Source organism: Schistocerca nitens, chromosome 3 (genome assembly GCF_023898315.1).
Source record: "Schistocerca nitens isolate TAMUIC-IGC-003100 chromosome 3, iqSchNite1.1, whole genome shotgun sequence".
Taxonomy (NCBI): Eukaryota; Metazoa; Arthropoda; class Insecta; order Orthoptera; family Acrididae; genus Schistocerca; species Schistocerca nitens.
Window position 1 is genome coordinate 222,484,744 of NC_064616.1, and position 15,945 is coordinate 222,500,688.

The 15,945-nt window shown below is 46.2% G+C and overlaps 1 protein-coding gene and 1 pseudogene across 1 annotated transcript in view; one reads left to right on the forward strand and one right to left on the reverse strand.

The window, feature by feature from the left end:
* Nucleotides 1–15,945, reverse strand: part of LOC126249555 (uncharacterized) — an 82,780-nt gene that overhangs the window by 21,317 nt on the left and 45,518 nt on the right. Inside the window, exon 2 of the mRNA XM_049951219.1 lies at nt 6,606–6,830. Coding sequence (XP_049807176.1) covers nt 6,606–6,830 — 225 coding nt within the window. The remainder of the gene's footprint in view (nt 1–6,605; nt 6,831–15,945) is intronic.
* LOC126250121 (5S ribosomal RNA) lies at nt 5,251–5,368 on the forward strand (annotated as a pseudogene).

Here is a 15,945-nt window from a genome sequence, read left to right on the forward strand (position 1 = left end):
CTGTACCAGCACTTGCCCGCGAAAGGCAAAGGTTCCGAGTTCGAGTCTCGGTCGGGCACACAGTTTTATTCTGCCAGGAAGTTTCATATCAGCGCACACTCCGCTGCAGAGTGAAAATCTCATTCTGGAAACATCCCCCAGGCTGTGGCTAAGCCATGTCTCCGCAATATCCTTTCTTTCAGGAGTGCTAGTTCTGCAAAGGTTCGCAGGAGAGCTTCTGTAAAGTTTGGAAGGTAGGAGACGAGATACTGGCAGAAGTACAGCTGTGAGGAGCGGGCGTGAGTCGTGCTTCGGTAGCTCAGATGGTAGAGCACTTGCCCGCGAAAGGTAAAGGTCCCGAGTTCGAGTCTCGGTCGGGCACACAGTTTTAATCCGCCAGGAAGTTTCTTGTGTGAATGTTCTGAAAACCTACTGTTTTGCATATCATTGCATCTTCTTCCTGTCGGTTAAATTTCGCGTCTGTAGCACGTCATCTTCGTGGTGTAGCAATTTTAATGGCCAGTAGTGTATCTTTCTTAAGATTGCGAACTTGAAGAAGAAGAACCATTCCTTAGTCACATGAAATCGCTAACGACAATGAGCAAAGACAGTGATGTAATTTGTAGCAAACCACGACGCTCTCGAGTGACCTGCAGTAGAGCTGCATATGATTGGGCGCGGACGGCGACCGCTGGCCCAGTTACGGCAGCCGCCACGCCCTGTCCCGCAGCTTACGGCTCGCCTCGTGCGCGGTGAAAGGCCGCCGCCACCGGACCCGGCCCTGCCGTGCCGTACGCGCCCCAGACTGGTTCCTCGGCTGAACGATGACGCAACCTGCAGCTGTCCAACCCCCACACTCCAGCTGTGCCTATTCCCAACGGCTAAAGTTATTTACAAACGCACATGACCGTGTTTTTGCCTCGTACGCATTCTCGACTACACTATACAGGGTGATTTTTTCCTCCATGTAAAAACTGTAGGGATCGATCGATGGGAGGACTCGGAACAAAAAAGTCTACTGAAAATATGTCCGGAAATGCATGGTTTCCATGCTAGAGACCATTTATTCAATCATACTTTGTTACAGAGACTGCGGCTAATACGCACGGTAACATGCCGCCACAGTTACAGTATGCATGGTTTCCTCCTAGAGGGTGGAACTGTTCAATATGGTTCAGATGGCTCTGAGCACTATGGGACTCAACTGCTGAGGTTATTAGTCCCCTAGAACTTAGAACTACTTAAACCTAACTAACCTAAGGACATCACAAACATCCATGCCCGAGGCAGGATTCGAACCTGCGACCGTAGCGGTCTTGCGGTTCCAGACTGCAGCGCCTTTAACCGCACGGCCATTCGGCCGGCGGTGGAACTGTTCCTCATACATTATGCTGTAGCGGCCTCTCATGCCATAGTAACTGGTAATGTTGTCTCCGATTCACTTCTACATCTACATCTACATCCATACTCCGCAAGACGGTGTGTGGCGGAGGGTACTCTGAGTACCTCTATCGGTTCTCCCTTCTATTCCAGTCTCGTATTGTTCGTGGAAAGAAAGATTGTCGGTATGCGTCTGTCCGGGCTCTAATCTCTCTGATTTTATCCACATGGTCTCTTCGCGAGATATACGCAGGAGGGGGCAGTATACTGCTGACTCCTCGGTGAAGGTATGTTCTCGAAACTTCAACAAAAGCCTGTACCGAGCTACTGAGCGTCTCTCCTGCAGAGTCTTCCACTGAAGATTATCTATCATCTCCGTATCGCTTTCGCGATTACTAAATGATCCTGTAACGAAGCGCACTGCTCTCCGTTGGATCTTCTCTATCTCTTCTATCACCACTATCTGGTACGGATCCCACACTGGTGAGCAGTATTCAAGCAGTGGGCGAACAAGTGTACTGTAACCTAACATTTCCTTAGGATCCTTCCAATGAGTCTCAGTCTGGCATCTGCTTTACCGACGATCAACTTTATATGACCATTCCATTTTAAATCACTCCTAATGCCGACTCCCAGATAATTAATGGAATTAACTGCTTCCAGTTGCTGGTATGCTATATTGTAGCTTAATGGTAAAGGATCTTTCTTTCTATGTATTCGCAGCACATTACACTTGTCTACATTGAGATTCAATTGCCATTCCCTGCACCATGCGTCAATTCGTTGCAGATCCTCCTGCATTTCAGTACAATTTTCCATTGCTGCAACCTCTCGATATACCACAGCATCATCCGCAAAAAGCCTCAGTGAACTTCCGATGTTATCCACAAGGTCATTTATGTATATTGTGAATAGCAACGGTCCTATGACACTCCCCTGCGGCACACCTGAAATCACTCTTACTTCGGAAGACTTCTCTCCATTGAGAATGACATGTTACGTTATGTTATCTAGGAATCCTTCAATCCAATCACACAATTGGTCTGATGATACATATGCTCTTACTTTGTTCATTAAACGAATGTGGGGAACTGTATCGAACGCCTTGCGGAAGTCAAGAAACACGGCATCTACCTGGAAGCCCGTGTCTATGGCCCTCTTAGTTTCGTGGACGAATAGCGCGAGCTGGGTTTCACACGACCGAAACCCATGCTGATTCCTACAGAGTAGATTTCTAGTCTCCAGGAAAGTCATTATACTCGAACGTAATACGTGTTCCAAAATTCTACAACTGATCGACGTTAGAGATATAGGTCTATAGTTCTGCACATCTGTTCGACGTCCCTTCTTGAAAACGGGGATGACCTGTGCCTTTTTCCAATCCTTTGGAACGCTACGCTTTTCTAGAGACGTACGGTACACCGCTGCAAGAAGGGGGTCAAGTTCCTTCTCGTACTTTGTGTAAAATCGAACTGGTATCGCATCAGGTCCAGCGACCTTTCCTCTTTTGAGCGGTTTTAATTGTTTTTTCTATCCCTCTGTCATCTATTTCGATATCTGCCATTGTTTCATCTGTGCGACAATCTAGAGAAGGAAGTACAGTGGAGTCTTCCTCTGTGAAACATGCTAGAGACCATTTATTCAATCATACTTTGTTACAGACTGCGGATAATACGCACTGTACCATGCCGCCACAGTATGCATGGTTTCCTCCTAGAGGGTGGAACTGTTCCTCATACATTATGCTGTAGCGCCCTCTCCTGCCATAGTAACTGGTAATGTTGTGTCCGATTCACTTCTCTTGCTGACTTATCTTGTAGTGGATATAATACAGCATTGTACATAATGATTCCGTATTCGTATTGAGAGCTTGCCTAAGTGTTGTTTGATTTACGGAAAGGCAAATGGCAACGGGCGGAGGGCAGTAAGGTTGTATCAGGAGATATATGGTTCAAATGGCTCTGAGCACTATGGGACTTAACATCTGAGGTCATCAGTCCGCTAGAACTTAGAACTACTTAAACCTAACTAACCTAAGGACATCACACACTTGCATGCCCGAGGCAGGATTCGAACCTGCGACCGTAGCGGTCGCGCGGTTCCAGACTGAAGCGCCTAGAACCGCTCGGCCACTCCGGCCGGCTATGAGATCTATCCTCGCCGACATCAATCACAGAATTCGATGTTTGCAACAGTGTTTCGCCGTTCGACTGAGACAGGATCGTTTCAGGGAGCAGGAAATCAGGAAGGACGTACTCGATATGTGCGGACACCATGTGATTAACACTGTGGAAGGCTACCGCCGTGCCAGTACCGGGCAGTTGGCCCGCCAGTACAGGATAAGCCAGACGACCGTGTGCAACATTCTCCACGACAATTGTTAGTACCCTCATCACTTACAGTGTGTGCAGGCCTTACTAGTGACAGACTTTACACATCGGGAGCAGTATTGTCACTGGCTTATTCACCAGGCAACCAAGATTCCGGGATTTGTGTCATCCATCCTATTCACAGATGAGGCCACGTATACACGGAGTGGTATCTTCAACTTTCAGGCCGGCCGTTGTGGCCTAGCGGTTCTAGGCACTTCAGTCCGGAACCGCGCGACTGCTACGGTCGCATGTTCGTATCCTGCCTCGGGCATGGATTTGTGTGATGTCCTTAGATTAGGTAGGTGTAAGTAGATCTAAGTTCTAGGGGACTGATGACCTCAGTTGTTAAGTCCCATAGTGCTCAGAGCCATTTGAACCATTTTTTTCAACTTTCATAAGTTATCTGCGGGATAGTATGCAGAACCCTCACGGTATGGTGACAGGGAATCACGAGCATCGGTGCAGCAGGAATGTGTGGGCCAGGATAATTGGCGACCGTCTTTTGGGACCTGTCTCCCTCCCATGTCAACTAACTGGCCGGAACTATCGGCGTTTCTTCAAAATGGTTCAAATGGCTCTGAGCACTATGGGACTTAACAGCTGAGGTCTTCAGTTCCCTAGAACGTAGAACTACTTAAACCTAACTAACCTATGGACATCACACACATCCATGCCTGAGGCAGAATTCGAACCCGGGACCGTAGCGGTCGCGCGGTTCCAGACTGAAGCGCCTAGAACTGCTCGGCCACCACGGTAGGCTCGGCGTTTCTTGCCGGTGACTTTGCCTCCCCTGCTGGAAGAAGTGCCATTGATGATTCGAAGGGTTATGTGGCTGCTATATGGTGGGGTTCCAGCCTGCTTCGTCGTTTTCGTCCGGACGCGTATCAGTCGTGTCTTCCCTGCTCGATGGATCGGACGAGGGGGTCCAGTTGCATGGCCTGCTCGTTCACCGATCTCAACCCGTGCGACTTCAGGTTATGGAGCCATCTCAAAAACATTCCAGACGTAAAGACATTGGAGCAGCGTATTCATGCTGCCTTTGACACTGTTCGGATGTAGCCTAGCCGATGTGAACGTGTGAGACAGAACATGCTACTGCGCGTACACTCATCGTTGAGGCACATGGGAACCATTTTCAGCACATACTGTAACTGTGGCTGCATGGTACAGCGCGTATTAGACCGCAGTCTCTGTAACAATGTATGATTGAATAAATGGCCTCTAGCGTGGAAATCATGCATTTCCGGAAATAAGTTCATTAGAACTTTTTTGTTCCGCATCCTCTCATCGATCAATCCCTAGAGTTTGTACACGGTGGAAAAAATCGCCCTTTATAAACTGCATGACCAAAAAAGTGAAGCACTCAGAAGCCATGGTTGTATGTCAACGTAACATCATATACCCACTCACCACCGGCGGGTATTACAGATAGAACGGCCACCGTAGTGCATTGGAGTTGTTCTTGTTTACTGTTGTCACCAGGCCTGGTGGGGTATATAAGGTGCGTGATCAGCATAGGGGCAACGGCCTTGCCGCAGTGGATACACCGGTTCCCGTGAGATCACCGAAGTTAAGCGCTGTCGGGCGTGGTCGGCACTTGGATGGGTGACCATCCGGGCCGCCGTGCACTGTTGCCATATTTCGGGGTGCACTCAGCCTCGTGATGCCAATTGAGGAGCTACTCGACCGAATAGTAGCGGCTTCGGTCAAGAATACCATCATAACGAGCGGGAGAGCAGTGTGCTCACCACACGCCCCTCCCTCTCCGCATCCCCCACTGAGGATGACACGGCGGTCGGATGGTCCCGATGGGCCACTTGTGGCCTGTAGACGGAGTGGTGATCAGCATAGCGTGATCACAGTGAAGGTCACGAAGACGCCGCCTGGTTGCATGAGGCAGCGTTATAACCACCTCACAGGATTCGAAAGGGACCACGCTGTGGGTGTCAATCGCGCAATATCCAAATCTCTGAGGCATTCGAATGTGACGGTGGTCCGAAGTTGGACCACATGGGAACGTGATGGCGAGTATGCTCGTCATGTTTCCCGTCGGCCACATCCGACCACCGCAAGGGAAGATCGTCATATTGTGCACCACGAACACCGTAATCCTTTCACATTTGCGCCTGCCATCCGAGAACAAGTAATGGACTCCCTGTATTATTCTGGCATCAAGCAACATTAGTCAGAGACTACCATCGGCCAGACTAAGGAATTACTGTACCACGTGACGGTTGCCGTTAACACTAGAAACAAATGTCTGCGTTTGAAGTGGTGCCGTGGACGGAAAGCACGTAGCGCTACTGAATGGCGTCGCACTGTGTCCAGAGATGAATCGCGATTTTGCACCCGGATGACCATCGCCGGCTAATATGGCGGTGCTCCGGGGAGAGGTCGCATTCTTCTAATGTTTCGGAGAGCCACAGTGGTGTTACTCCTGACGTCATGATATGGGGAGCTATCGGATAAGACTTCAGGTAACTGATGGTAGTGATTGAGCGAACTGTGACAGCACAACCCTACGTCATACAGCGGTTCTCGAATCACTCCATGGCCAAACAAACCGACTTGTATCGCCAAGGAACTGAGCGCTTGGTAGGACGTTTCAACCGTTATTTATAGAGACAAGGTGACTATGTTGAAAAATACTGCCATCTATATGTGTAGCGCAGCATTCAATAAAAGTTACTTTGTTTGTAGTAATAATGTGTAACTTACTTTTTAAGTTTCCCTGTATTTAGGCAACATTCTCACCGTGTCCGTATTAGGCTTAAAACTTTCGGAACATTACTCAAATATGAGTCTTTTTTTTGTTTAGGAGGAAAAACGTGTAAGACTGGAACTTTTACAGAAAGTGTGGATAGAGGAAGATACCTGGCAGCCGGTCTCGACGTTGGCGTACATGCCCGGCGCGAAGGGGACGTTGCCGCAGTGGAAGCTGGTGGGTGGCACCGAGTGGTAGATGGGGTAGTCGACGCCGGGCACGCCGGGGATCTTGCTGAAGTCCTGCTGCTGCTCCCGCTCGCTCGAGCGCTGCTTCAGCACGTACCCGGCCACCGGCACCACCTGCGCGGGCGCGCCCACCAGCACGCCGCGCTTCTGCAACACCACACATGACACTTCGTCTCACTGCCTGCAGACACCCACATCTCTACTTACATCTACAGGGTGTTTCAAAAATGACCGGTATATTTGAAACGGCAATAAAAACTAAACGAGCAGCGATAGAAATACACCGTTTGTTGCAATATGCTTGGGACAACAGTACATTTTCAGGCGGACAAACTTTCGAAATTACAGTAGTTACAATTTTCAACAACAGATGGCGCTGCAAGTGATGTGAAAGATATAGAAGACAACGCAGTCTGTGGGTGCGCCATTCTGTACGTCGTCTTTCTGCTGTAAGCGTGTGCTGTTCACAACGTGCAAGTGTGCTGTAGACAACATGGTTTATTCCTTAGAACAGAGGATTTTTCTGGTGTTGGAATTCCACCGCCTAGAACACAGTGTTGTTGCAACAAGACGAAGTTTTCAACGGAGGTTTAATGTAACCAAAGGACCGAAAAGCGATACAATAAAGGATCTGTTTGAAAAATTTCAACGGACTGGGAACGTGACGGATGAACGTGCTGGAAAGGTAGGGCGACCGCGTACGGCAACCACAGAGGGCAACGCGCAGCTAGTGCAGCAGGTGGTCCAACAGCGGCCTCGGGTTTCCGTTCGCCGTGTTGCAGCTGCGGTCCAAATGACGCCACCGTCCACGTATCGTCTCATGCGCCAGAGTTTACACCTCTATCCATACAAAATTCAAATGCAGCAACCATTGCTGCACGAGAGACATTCGCTAACGATATAGTGCACAGGGTTGATGACGGCGATATGCATGTGGGCAGCATTTGGTTTACTGACGAAGCTTATTTTTACCTGGACGGCTTCGTCAATAAACAGAACTGGCGCATATGGGGAACCGAAAAGCCCCATGTTGCAGTCCCATCGTCCCTGCATCCTCAAAAAGTACTGGTCTGGGCCGCCATTTCTTCCAAAGGAATCATTGGCCCATTTTTCAGATCCGAAACGATTACTGCATCACGCTATCTGGACATTCTTCGTGAATTTGTGGCGGTACAAACTGCCTTAGACGACACCTCGTGGTTTATGCAAGATGGTGCCCGGCCACATCGCACGGCCGACGTCTTTAATTTCCTGAATGAATATTTCGATGATCGTGTGATTGCTTTGGGCTATCCGAAACATACAGTAGGCGGCGTGGATTGGCCTCCCTATTCGCCAGACATGAACCCCTGTGACTTCTTTCTGTGGGGACACTTGAAAGACCAGGTGTACCGCCAGAATCCAGAAACAATTGAACAGCTGAAGCAGTACATCTCATCTGCATGTGAAGCCATTACGCCAGACACGTTGTCAAAGGTTTCGGGTAATTTCATTCAGAGACTACGCCATATTATTGCTACGCATGGTGGATATGTGGAAAGTATCGTACTATAGAGTTTCCCAGACCGCAGCGCCATCTGTTGTTGAAAATTGTAACTACTGTAATGTCGAAAGTTTGTCTGCCTGAAAATGTACTGTTGTCCCAAGCATATTGCAACAAACGGTGTATTTCTATCGCTGCTCGTTTAGTTTTTATTGCCGTTTCAAATATACCGGCCATTTTTGAAACACCCTGTACATTTACGCTGTGCATCTCCTGAGAAGGGAGGAAGATTAGTGTTTGTCTTCCCATCGACAACGAGGTCATTAGAGATAGAGCACATGCTCAGATTAAGGGGAAGAAAATTGGTTTTGCCATTTCAGAGTAACCATCGCGGCATTTGCCTTGAACAATTTAGGAAATGCACAGAAAATCTAAAGCTGTGAAACTTCCTGGCAGATTGAAACTGTGTGCCGGACCGAGACTCGAAATCGGGACCTCTGCCTTTCGCGGGCAAGTGCTCTACCAACTGAGCTACCCGGAATTAAAGTTGTGAGGACGGGGCGTTAGTCGTGCTTGGGTAGCTCAGTTGGTAGAGCACTTGCTTGCGAGAGGCAAAGGTCCCGAGTTCGAGTCTCAGTCCGGCACACAGTTTTAATCTGCCAGGAAGTTTCATATCAGCGCACAGTCCGCTGCAGAGTGAAAATTTTATTCTGGAAGCTAAAGCTAGATTGCCAGGCATGGATTTGAACCGTTGTCCTCTCGAATGCGAGCCCAATGAGCTGATCATTGCGCCAGCTCGCTCAGTACCACATACGAGAGGGGATCATATGCAGTGCAAAACACTTAGCGCCCTTATTTGCAATGAATCACAACTAGATCAACGCTACTGTTATCCATTTCACAACATTTATACTGCGCTGGCGTAAGCTGGCGCCAGCACTCTGTGCGGCATAGAGGTTGCAAGAAGACTGATAGAGGCCAACGACAGACTCTAAGGAAACGCGCCGCCAACGTCCACTCGGACGCCAGTATTTACATCGCCGCCCGGACCGGAGGGCCAGTCTGTCGCACTGAGTGAATTCGAGTCTGTCATCCGGTGGGCATAGTGTACATAGTGGACTTTGTATTTCACCAGCAGTGAGGCTAACATGGACTATTACAGAGAGCTTTTACCACAGTGACTATCTTGAGTTAAGTAATTTTACATTCTTACGAATAAAGAACCCAGTTAAAATGTGCATGCAGATTGTGTTATAGAAAGAGAATACCGGCCACCAAACAACATCCTCTCCTTGCTCTCTTGGTACAAGCCTACAGAGACAATGAGACGACATAAAACATACTCAACATTTACAGTACGCAAAGAATCGGAAACTTCTCATAATAAACCTTAAATAAAATTATTGCCTATGTTTCACTGACTGAAATGAAATTGCCACAACTTATAAACCTTTGTCGAACACTACAAAACTGATACTTCAGTATTTATATGCCAGTGGGGTATTTGAATTAAAATTCCATTATGCGATCTTATTTTCAGTACACAAAAAGTCATTTCTACAGATGAAGAATGTTGGGAGTACATGACGACCACTGAGTGTGTCTAACGTTACTGGAACTTTTCAGCATGCCGAGCAGGCATGCACATGCAGCTTATCGCCATGTTTCTGACTTTCAGAAAGGTCGATTCACTGGAATGAAGGACACTGTAGAAATAATACCAACTAGAGTTGTGCTTTACCAGAACTATGGTTCGGTAGTTTTGGTACACTTCATAATTGACGAAGGAAATAGTGGGATTACCGGTAATGTTGGCAGCATTGGTACAGAAAGAAACATAAAAGAATGTGTAAGAGAGAAACTGGGAGCCAACGAATTCTCTTTGTCTTTTTTGTTTGTTTGGTTGTTTGTTTTGCACCTAATTAGAACTACGCATAAGTCAGGATTAGTCCATTGTGTATTTTATATCTTTACAGATTATAAATTTCATCTTATCAGTAGTAAAAAGTATTTGATAGCATAACTTCCGCCTTTTACGTAAACAAAGCAATTACTTTTAATGCAAGTACAATTTACATGCACAAATATAAAAAATATATAGAATTATTGTTCTTACTTTGTACTCGGTAGAATGTTCTTCGTCGTGATCAAAGGCAAGAGTTTTCTGTTATTATTGATTAGTGCGAAAGTTGTTTGTAAATAACAGATATATGTTTTATGTAAGTTGGACGAAGTATAGAAGCGATATTTGATATATTTTTGTTTTGCGTTTTGAGTTTTCTTTTTTTTATTTTACCTTTTTGTTGAGGAAATTACGTTTTCTAGTGCTATATGAAAAATCTGTATATTTTTCTTTATTTGTGGTACAGCGTTCCTCTATATCTATTTTCGAATAAAACCTGACAATTTCAATTTTGCTATAAATACCGTTTACTTTTAAGTAACAGGCAAGAGGATAATTGTGTAGAACAACGATGTCCCATGTGTTACCTGGCCCTTTATATATCCTCACTCAGTTTCTAGACGTTTCACCACTTTCGAATTTAGGGGACTCGAATAAGACACTGATAGTTTACTTAAAGAAAGTGATCATTATGAGGTAACGCTCAATAGGTATGCAGCACACCTAATGCACTTGTAGCGCGAGTACGACCTTAATTGACCAAAGCTACTAACAAAACTACCGTTGTCTATGTTTACTTATGATATCTTCGGTAGTTTTATCACTATAATACCGACAGATCACACAAGCAGTTGGCTACAGTGCATGACTGCAGAAAGCATGGTGACGAGGAGAACTAAAGACGACCGACTGGCAACATTTGTAGGCATAGGTGCTTCCTGAAGAACTACACAAGAGAAGGTCATAGGATTGTTCGAATTGCTCCAACGAATGTAAAAAGGTTACTGGAATGTGGACTGAGATCTCGAGTTCCCATGCGTCTTTTACGGCTGAAACATATCACAAACAACAGAGAACTGCGTGCTGTAGAGTTAGCTGTAGAGTCAACAGGGACATTGAGTGGCATTCTGTGGTGTTCAGTCATGAATCTCACCTCGGTTTGTAGTGGTCAGGTTGACATCAATGTGTCAGCTTGCGACCAGGTGAAAAGTCGTAAGAAGCAGCTATTCTCGAGGTCCATACCTCTCCATATCCTGGAGTCATTGTGTGGGTTGCTAATGGAAAAGACAACAGGACTGATATGGCAGTTGTTGAAGGGACACTGAATGCTCACCAGTATAGGGCAAGAGTAATAAAGCCCGTTGTCATACCATTCATGACCAAGGTACCAAATGGCATATTCTAGTAGGATAAATGAAGATGTGTGTGTGAAATCTGATGGGACTTAACTGCTAAGGTCATCAGTCCCTAAGCTTACACACTACTTAACTTAAATTATCCTAAGGACAAACATACACATCCATGCCCGAGGGAGGACTCGAACCTCCGCCGGGACCAGCCGCACAGTCCATGACTGCAGTGCCTAAACCGCTCGGCTAATCCCGCGCGGCGATAAATGAAGACACCAAACCACAGTTCTCATCATAAACGACTTCATGAATGCGCGGATTGTTCACTGGCCTCCCCCGTCCACTGATTTGCCACTCGTACAGCATGTCTGGGATTGGATGGGAAGACATACAATTTCACAGCAGCATTGAGCAAACAGTCTTCATGAAATGACACAGTACGTGTTTCAGACATGCAAGGAATTCCTCAAAATAACGTTGGAAGGATCTTTGTTTCCGTGCCACATGGATTACAACAGTGTATTCATACTCGTGTTGGTAACACTTCACGCTGATGTTGATGATGAACATCATTTGCGAATGAAATGAACGTTTAATCACGTAATACACGTTATGCGATGAACATCTCCGTAAAGTTTGATAAATATCTCAATAAAGTTTGATAAATACCGTAGTGGTGCTTCATGGTGTAACACTTTGTATTTCCGGCAGTGTATGCTGTATTTCGATGTTGTACAGATGTGTGACAAATATGGAAAATTGCCAGGCAATATGTGACTGGTAGCCATAATCTATATTATCATGGCCAGGAGGCTCGATAAGAAGTCAAAACAGGAAAAGTGTTCAGGCATGCCTATAAAACAGAAGGATTTCCTTGACTTCTGACATAGCTCTAGCAAACCTCACACTTAGAACGTGTTGCATTCGATTTGCAATCTTATGGTTCAAATGGCTCTGAGCACTATGGGACTTAACATCTGTGGTCATCAGTCCCCTAGAACTTAGAACTACTTAAACCTAACTAACCTAAGGACATCACACACATCCATGCCCGAGGCAGGATTCGAACCTGCGACCGTAGCAGTCGCGCGGTTCCGGACTGAGCGCCTAGAACCGCGAGACCACCGCGGCCGGCTGCAATCTTGTTTTCAGTGCTCCATCCCTTATGGAAAGCTGTTACGGATATGCTATATCCCTACATCGCCAGTGGTAATGAATGCATAACATTTCGTTAATATTATGCCAGTACTAGTTTCTGTAGAGCGTGAACCGAAACACTAAAAGATGCAAGTAATTACACTCGAGGAAAATCGAAAATTCATGGGACTGTATCTTGAAACGGCTACGTAATTCTTGAGGTGGAGCCAATTAAGAGTTACTTGCCGGTTAAACCCTAATGTACCGACTATTACTGGAAATAAGCTGGAAACAACCATCAATTCGAAACTACAACGTAATGGTCTACGTTTCACAGTAACCGCAGTTCTGCGCAACAGTGGTCGTTATGAATTGCTGCTCCCCTTCATTTAACTAATGTTTCATAAGTCGCACTGAAAATACTACTAGAGTGCGCTATGTTGTTTACACACGCTAAGCCAACGGTTGCGTGAATAGGTTAAGCTTCACGCATTCGAAAGGGTGGGAAACAGATAACGGAGCAGAAGATCGCTCTTTTCAAAATTCTTCTGCAGCTTCGTATTCTAGCAGACGAAATCCCACTGTGTTTCCGTTTCTCTTGTTGAGAACCTTCGAAACATAAATCTTATAGTGTACTGATGCCAGCTATTTTAAGTGTATTGTGTAGGGTGTTGCTAGATTTTCACTGAAAATGTCTTAAAATATCAAGAGCTAATCTATATTACAGCAGTGGAAGGGTATGTGGACCATTAGTAGAGGAAGAGACGCCGAGCGTGTAATATGAGACGCGAATACTTAATATTTTGTGTGTGACTTAGTACAGCACGTTGTTAGACTTTAGTTACCTGCGTACAAACGTAGTAATTACAAGAGCCTTCATAAATTACTAACGCTTTTTCAACCATTAGACGAGAGAAAATGAAATACATAATTTTACATGTTTGTTCCTGTACTGGACGTAAATGTAGTCTTCTGGAGAACGTTTACTGTTCATACACTCACGAAGCCGATTTCATACGGACGTTCAGCTTGTGTGTACGGGACGTTTTGGAAACAAATACTATGTTATTGGTTATCTCATTAACTGGCCACTTGTCTTAATCAATAGTCGTGTATTTATTCAAATGTTCGACTACCATGATATTTTCGTCTGATAGGTCTATTGTATTCGTCACTGCACTTTTCTCCACTCACTCTCGTGGCTAAGTTCTCTAACACGTGGCAGTGATGTGGTTCAAATGGCTCTGAGCACTATGGGACTTAACATCGGAGGTCATCAGTCCCCTAGAACAGGCTGTTCCAACCGAGCTCCAGGGAGCCGGAGCGCTCCGGAGCGCTCACTGCGGCAGCTCGGAGCCCACGTGGAGGGGGAAAGCGAACTCATTGCCCCCTGGCCGTATGCAGCCGCAACTGACGCAATAATCCGTGTTCAATGACAGCTATGACTAGCCGCGGGAGCCCTGTACCTCTATTGGACGATACCTTTCTATTCATTGAGAGGGATGGTCGTCCGCAGTGTCTTGTATGTCATAAAGTATTTAATTCTGCGAAGAGGTACAATATACAACGACATTATACAAGTCTTCACGCAGCGCACTACGATCACGTAGAAGGCGTTTCACGCAGAGAACTGGTAGCGAGGCTTAAGAACGACAAAGCAGGAGACATAAGTTTAAAAACGGTTTCGTAATACGGAGGGTATCAAAACATGCAACATAGTTCGTGTTCTGTAATGTGTTTATAATTTTTTGGTGAATGAGAGCGGAGAAAACACTACTGAATCTGCAATTCGAGCAAGCTACAGGGTCGCTCACATCATGGCGACGAGCGGCAAGCCGTTTTCGGTGGGACCACTCGTAAAATCGTGCATGGTAGCAGTTGCAGAATGTTTGTTCCCAAGAGAGGTGCAGGCAATTGAAGGGGTTTGCCTGTCGAAGCAAACAATGTCTCGTCGAACCCAGGACATGGCAGCGGATTTAGAGACAGAGATCAGGAAAAAGGCGAAGAGCTTTGTTGCATTTTCGCTAGCGCTTGACGAAAGCACCGACATATCAGACTGTGCTCAGCTTGCAGTCTTTGCGCGTGGTGTCGACATGGAGCTGCAAGTAACTGAAGAACTTTTGGATGTGGTACCACTCGATTACAACGCAACAGGACGCGATTTTTTGAAGCTGTTTGTCAACCAGTGGACAATATTAATTTGTCGTGGGATAAGCTCCATTGCCGGCCGCGGTGGTCTCGCGGTTCTAGGCGCGCAGTCCGGAACCGTGCGACTGCTACGGTCGCAGGTTCGAATCCTGCCTCGGGCATGGATGTGTGTGATGTCCTTAGGTTAGTTAGGTTTAAGTAGTTCTAAGTTCTAGGGGACTGATAACCACAGCAGTTGAGTCCCATAGTGCTCAGAGCCATTTGAACCATTAAGCTCCATTCTGTAGCGACAGACGGTGCACCACAAATGATCAGGCGTCACCAAGGTTTTGCTTCTCGTTTGAAAAATACTCAGCGACGAATTCGGGAAAGACATTTTGACTCTTCATTGTTTTATTCACCAGGAGGCACGGTGTGCTGAAACAGTAGAGCTAGGTGGCGTAATGAAAGATGTCGTGAAGTGTGTGAATTTTGTGTGGCGTCACGGTGTGAATCATCGCCAATTCAAAGGATTCCTGAAAGATCTGGAAGCGCAGTATGGGGATATACCTTACCACAGTACAGTTCGTTAGCTGAGTCAGGGAAAAGTTCTTGATGTTTTCTTTGCCATTCGTGTGGAAATATCCCTTTTTCTCTAAATGAAAGAGGAAGAAATGCGTTGTCTGAAAGATATAAAATGGATATTCCTAGCTGACATAACTATGCATCTGAATAATTTAAATCTGTCATTGCAGGGCAAAGGGCAGCTAATCGTTGACATGCACGACCAGATCAAAGCGTCCATGGAAAAGTTACGTTTATTTGAGAGGCAGATGAGTAATGGACATTTAACGTTCTTCAATCGTCTTCCTTCTTTAAAACTACCTGAATGTACTACTTTCGGGCCGGCCGCTGTGGTCTCGCGGTTCTAGGCGCGCAGTCCGGAACCGTGCGACTGCTACGGTCGCAGGCTCGAATCCTGCCTCGGGCATGGATGTGTGTGATGTCCTTAGGTTAGTTAGGTTTAAGTAGTTCTAAGTTCTAGGGGACTAATGACCACCGCAGTTGAGTCCCATAGTGCTCAGAGCCATTTGAACCATTTGAACTACTTTCGGCGATTACCAAGCAAAGTTAAAGCAGCTCATCACGTAGTTTGAAACAATCGTTGACATGCACGACCAGATCAAAGCGTCCATGGAAAAGTTACGTTTATTTGAGAGGCAGATGAGTAATGGACATTTAACGTTCTTCAATCGTCTTCCT